We start from the raw sequence: 6,000 nt of genomic DNA, 5'->3' as shown, positions 1-6,000 counted from the left end.
AGCTGCCTCGGTCCTCCCGAGACCAGGCGGCCGGGCCCAGGGCTTTGTTACCAGCCGCTTCCCACGGGCCCCGGCGCGCGGGGGGCGGCGCTTCCTCCGCCGGGAGGGTGGGACCCTCGGCCTCCGCCAGGCCTCGGATCGCCGCCCACGTACGTGCCACCCGGGGAGGGGGCGCGGGGCAGCGAACGCCGGCCCGCCCGCGGAGAAGGGCTGCGGCCGACGACGCCGTGACCCAATAAAGCGGGTCGGGCCGCGGGGGGCCCTGCCCGGCTCCGGCCACCAGCCGCAGGGTCCCGGGCCGGCCGCAGCTCCGGCCGCTGCTCGGCGTGAGGGCGCCTCCGGCCGAGGGTGTGAGCGCGCGCCGCCGGGCCGGGCCGGGAGCGAGGGAGGCGGGAGGAGGGAGCGCCGGCCGCCCCGGGGCCGCCCGGAGCGGACGGGCGAGGCGAGGCGAGGCGAGGCGGGGCGAGGCCCAGGGCCCGCGGCGCCCGCCCACCCCCGGCGTCCGGGAGCCGCTCCGCCCGCGGCCCAGTCCCGGGCCCTCGGCCCGCCCCGCGCGCGCGCCCCCGCCGGCCCGTCCCTCCTCCTCGCCGCCCCTCCCGCGCGCGTCCACCGGCTCCCCGGCTCGCGCCGCTCCATGTAGCCCCGGATCCCCGGGAGACCGTGGAGGAGGGGGCGATCACAAGATGGCGGGTACGTGGCCCCCAGTTCTCCGGGCGGCGCGGCGGCGGCGCCTCCCCTCACCGCGTCCGCCCGTTCGCCGCCGCCCCGTGTGGGGCCGAGGCCGGCGCGGGCAGGCGCCGCGGGGCCGGCGGGCGGGTGGCCGGGAGGCGCGCCGGGTCGCGGGGCGCTAACTGGGCCTTTCTTTTCTCCCCGGCGCAGACCTCTCGCTGCTCCAGGAGGACCTGCAAGAGGACGCGGACGGATGTGAGTGCGCCGCCCGCTGTCGCCGTCGCCGGCGGCCCGCGGGGAGCGGCCGGGAGGAAGGGCGGGCGGCGGCGGCCTGGGCCCGGCCCGGCGGGGGGACGGGCGCGGCGAGGCGTGGCTCGGGGCCGGCCGGGGTCGCGGCTTGGGGGGGAGCATGGCGCTTCCTGGAGGACCCGGGGCGCCCCCTCTGCCGCCGGGAGAGAGCGGTGCCCCGCGGGGCGCTTCAGCTCGGGCTCTGCCCCAGCGCCCACCCCGCTCGCATCTCGGGGGGCTCGGGAGCGCCCGGCGGCCCGTTTTGGAAGGAGAAACTAGCAGGCAGACATTTGAAGTCGGAATTTGGGGTGCGTGTTCCTCCATGGAGTGCCTTCCGGGGGCGCCCCTCCCCTCGGCCCTCCCGAGGAAGGAAGAGGCTGTGATGGAGGAGGTGTTTTTCCCGGGAGCTGCCCGCGGGGTGCAGGGCCCCGCGCCGTCCCCCTGGCCGGCCGGCTGGGGGCCGCTCACCTGGGCGTCGCTCCGCGGCCGCGGCCCCTGCGGCCCGGGGGCGGTTGGAAGGTCGTGTGGCCCCGGCAGGAACGACTGTTCGGAGGGCGAGTTTCTTGAATGCAGATGTTCGCACATGACCCAGCCCTCCGCACATACTGCATTTTCAGCTTTTCCTTGAGATGGGAAGTTTTGAAAGAATTGGTTCTTTTGTGTAAGAAAGAAAAACTTGGACCTTGTCTCCAGAATAGCGTCAGGAAGGACTTGTGCGTTTCCCATGGGCTCTCCCAGCCTCCGGAGGTGATTGGGGCTTTGCTCCGCGTTGACGTGATGACCGTGGTGGGATTTCTGATGTAGCGAGAGGAAAAGCCCGCCGGATGCTCAGATTTACTTGGATAAGTCATTCCGAGGTGGCTACAGTTTGAAATCGCTCTTTTAAATACTCTGTAACTCATCCTTAGTATTGTCTATTATGGTTTTCCATGCCCAAACCAAGCTTAATTTTTAAATTCATGGGGTGTGTGTTTGTTTTTTGTTTTTTGAGTGAATTAAGGGGAATTCACTATTTAGAAGGATTCTATAAACAGGGGGATTGTTTTTAAAGTAACTGAACCATATTCAAACTTACCTTTCGCTAAGTATGGATTTGTTTTTAATTTTTCTTAAGTAAAAAGCTCTTAAAGGGAGCCGTCCTCATATAGTAGACAGTTTTTATATTTCACTTAATGTTATACCTTAGTCCACTAACCTGCCTATGAGTGAGTTTATAATGTTATTTAAGGCAGCTGTTGATTTCTTGCAAAGTTAGGGTTAGAGAGGTGCTTCTGGTGGTTGTCTCGAAACAGGGGCTTCTCATTCTTGTATTTTGCTTCAAGACTTTGTAAATAGAAGATGTATTCATTCAGCAGAGATTTAGGAACGTCTGGAGCAAGAACTTCTGCATATTAATTTATTTTCATTTATGTGCCATGTACTCTTACAGGATGAGCTGCAGTATCACTTTTGTCTTGTCTGACCCTAGGGAACATAGTCTAGAGGGGAATGCATACCTGTGAAGAACTCAACAATGATTTATTCATGAGCCTCAAGACTTCTGCTCCGTCCTGAGGATATAGCTGTGCAAAGGATGGTCACAGTCCATTGCCCTCTAGTGGTTTATAAGCAATTTTAATGTGTGATAGTGAAGGCGCCAGAGGCAACATAGTACAGTAGTTAATAGACAAGATGCTAGAGCCAGACTGCTTTTGTTCCAATCTTGGCATTGTCATTTTGGACAGACTCCTGTAACTCAACCTGTCTGTGCCTAAGATTTGTTATTTGTAAATAGCCTATAAATATTACATACCTTTTTGAGTTGTTCAGTGCCTTATGTAAATGAATGCATGTAAAGCACTTAGAATAGTTCCTGGTAGCCCTGGCCAAGTGGTTCAGTTGGTTGGAGTGTTGTCCCGTGTACTGAAAGGTTGTGGGTTCAATTCCCAGTCAGGACACATACTCGGGTTTTGGCTTCTATCTCCGAATGGGAGGCAACCAATCATGTTATTCTTCCACATCGATGCCTAATGTTTCTCTCTCCCTTCCTCTCTCTCTAAAAAAAAAATAATAATAATAACAGTACCTGGTAAATAGTGCCTATTCTATGTTCATTATAAATAAAGTATAAGGAAGCTTAAAAGAGAGCAGAAAAGAAAATACTGATGGTTGAGTATTATGCTATAGAATTAATATATATTTACAAGTGCTTTTAATGCTTACAGTTAATTTTTTAAAGGTTCTGTTAGTTTCCAGTGTGTTTTAATTTAGGATAAAATGCTAGACATTTGAAGGCACAGATAGTTTATTTGCATATGTATAATTTCATTGGAGACTTTATTAAAATAATTGTTTATTGTTCTCAGTTGTTAGTTTTTATAGGTGATACTATCATAGCCCTGGAAACTCTGCCTTACTCCGTTTTTTCTTCTGGCTGGTCGAATAAGTAAAACAACGTACAGCAGATCAACAGGAGAAAATCAGATTTTCACATGTGCATTTTTTCATAAGCATAAAAATTCCAAAGACGATGAGGCAGAATGGGGTATAGATGTCATTTTGGACAAAGGTGAAGTGGGTAAGGGCAACTCATAGGTACTGAGAAAGTAGCAAATGCATTCTTGTTATGCTACTCAGAGACAACAGGACAGAGGGAAATCTAGGGAACAGATTTTTTCACAGATCCTTTCTGTCAACCACACTTAATTTATATGTGCAAAAGTGGGTATGCTAAAGTGGTAATCCTAGAGTTCCCTTTCTGAAGCAGGTTTTTCCATCTGAATCCCTTAGAGAAGAAAAGGGGGAGGTTATAAAACAAACACACAAAAAAACCACTTCCTGAGTTAGTTGGGCTTTAATTGTTTGCAGCTCAAAATAACCTTTATGCCAGGGTGACACATCCCAGGGAGAGCTCCCTACCCTGACAATACCTTTACCCAGAATATTCAGAAATAAGGGGTCTTTGAATATATGGCCAGTTGAAGAACCATTTGCCTTCTATTGTGAGGGGAGAAAGAATGAGAGAAATTTGCCCATGGTGCCTAGATCGAGGGCAAGATGTTTGGTAAGGGGATGAAAAAGCTTGTCACATCCTGGAGAATCTGGAGAAGGTAGAGAACCAGAGATGTCCGCAAGAATGGAGCTTGGGCTCCCCTTACAACTAGGCTATATCTTATGAGCCCACTTTCTGTCTCAGGCAAGACTGGTATGGAGGCCGGCCTCCAGAGTACTTGTGCACCAGGTCCTGCCACTTCTTCCAGGCTCGGTCTGAGTTGGCCTTGAGGATGGGAAGAAATTATTTTCTAGCCAAGCTCTACAGTCTTGATTGTTTTTCCTAAATGCAGAACCACCTCCAGGACCTAGACTAAGGCAGAAGAGTGGATAAATGCTATTGTACTGGTAATCTGCAGCTGTGGAGACTAGGAGAGGACCTAGGTAGGGTCTATATCTTGAGTAGGAGTGGATTGCCAGACCTTGGTAAGAGTCTCAGGTCTTTTGTTTTGATTTGTTTTATTTTAAGCCCTAAAGTCTATGTATAGAGTCATAGAAAAGTGGGTGGAATAGGTAAAAGGGTTAGTCAAAGACTGTCTTGACTGATATCCCAAGGGAGAAAAAGAAACAAAGTTCTAGTATGTAAAAAATGGTGCATTGTACAGGGTGGGACAAAAATAGGATTATATAATTGTGAGTACATGAAATCCAGAGTTTATTTTTGTATTATTATGTATTAATTATTGTATTTTTCACATGAACAACTTTAAACCTATTTTTGCCCCACTCTGTATTTACATATAAAAATATCATAAAGTTAAGTAAATAAAATTATTATTAGGTATTAATTTTAGGAAAATAATGCAATAAAAATGTGTTTTAGTTTAAAAGTAATACTTTCAGTACTGCACATGAACCATACTTTGAATTTCAAAGTGAAAGCAAGCCAGTGATTCCATTGGAATAGGTGACTTCAGAGTTGGGTAAACGCTTTTTGTTCCTTGAATAATGGGAAGCAATGTGAAATAACAGGTAGACTTTCAGAGAAAGATATTTTAAATTTCTTTTTTAAAGGATAGATTATTGATTTTTAGAGAAAGGAAGGGAGAAGAGAGAAACATTTATGTGAGAGGAACATTGATTGGCAGCTTCCTACATGCCCTGTACCATACCGGGGTGAATCAAGCCCCAAACCCAAGCATGTGCCCTGACCAGGAATGGGACCAGCAACTTTTCAGTGCACAGGACAACACCCAACTAACTGAGCCACACCAGCCAGGGCAAGATATTTAAAATTTTTATTGTCAGTTTTCCAACAGTTGCTAGATTTCTAAAAGAGGTAAGATAGACTTAAAATATAGTAAGATTTGCCCTGGCCAGGTTGCTCAGTTCATCAGAGTGTCTTCCCAATACGACAAGGTTGCCAGTTTGATCCCTGGACAGGGCACATACAAGAATCAATCAAAGAATGCATAAATAAGTGGAACAACAAGTAAGTATTTTTTCCCCCTCTTTCTCCCTTTCTCAAATCAATCAAAAACAGAAATTTTAAAAAGAGATACAGTAAGATTTGACAAGTTAATGCTTGTAAAAATAATTTCATTGAAGGAGTTTGATTAAAATTTACATTTTAAGAAAAGAATACATTGAAGAATATTTTAAAAAGAATGATACAACACTGAATATTTTGTAGTAGCTTTCATAAACACTATTCATAGCAGCCCTGTGGTGTGTAGGCTGTAGTATTCTGGTATTAATTAAATAAGTAAGAAAACTGATAGGCAAAGGGACTAAACTATTTTCTCGGGGAAAATTCCTAAGTACCAGCCAGAATTTTAAGCTAGGCTTCCTGATTCTAAAATATTGTATTTTAAATATTGTCTCTTTTAAGAAGAGTTTATTGCCCAGTTTATGACATCGAGCAGCCCATAGGCAGTTTGTTTACATAGGCAGTTTGTCTTACATAGGCATAACTGTCTTACATAGGCAGTTTGTTTGAACCATGTTCAAAATACCCTTGAAGAGTAATCTAGTATGCTGCATGTGGTTTAATTTAGAGATAATTAGAATGGA

General features: G+C 48.4%; 1 protein-coding gene across 1 annotated transcript in view; it reads left to right on the top strand.

The window, feature by feature from the left end:
- The first annotated feature begins 606 nt into the window (after window positions 1-606).
- The window catches only part of PPP4R1 (protein phosphatase 4 regulatory subunit 1), a 56,876-nt gene continuing 51,482 nt past the window's right edge, over window positions 607-6,000 (top strand). The window contains exons 1-2 of the mRNA XM_081096506.1: window positions 607-690; window positions 880-924. Of these exons, the coding sequence (XP_080952632.1) occupies window positions 684-690; window positions 880-924 (52 nt within the window). The 5' untranslated portion in view covers window positions 607-683. The remainder of the gene's footprint in view (window positions 691-879; window positions 925-6,000) is intronic.

Source organism: Myotis nattereri (genome assembly GCF_964212035.1).
Source record: "Myotis nattereri genome assembly, chromosome: 8".
NCBI classification, from domain to species: Eukaryota; Metazoa; Chordata; class Mammalia; order Chiroptera; family Vespertilionidae; genus Myotis; species Myotis nattereri.
The sequence above is the reverse complement of the archived record's forward strand: the minus strand, read 5'-3'. Positions and strand labels throughout refer to the sequence as shown.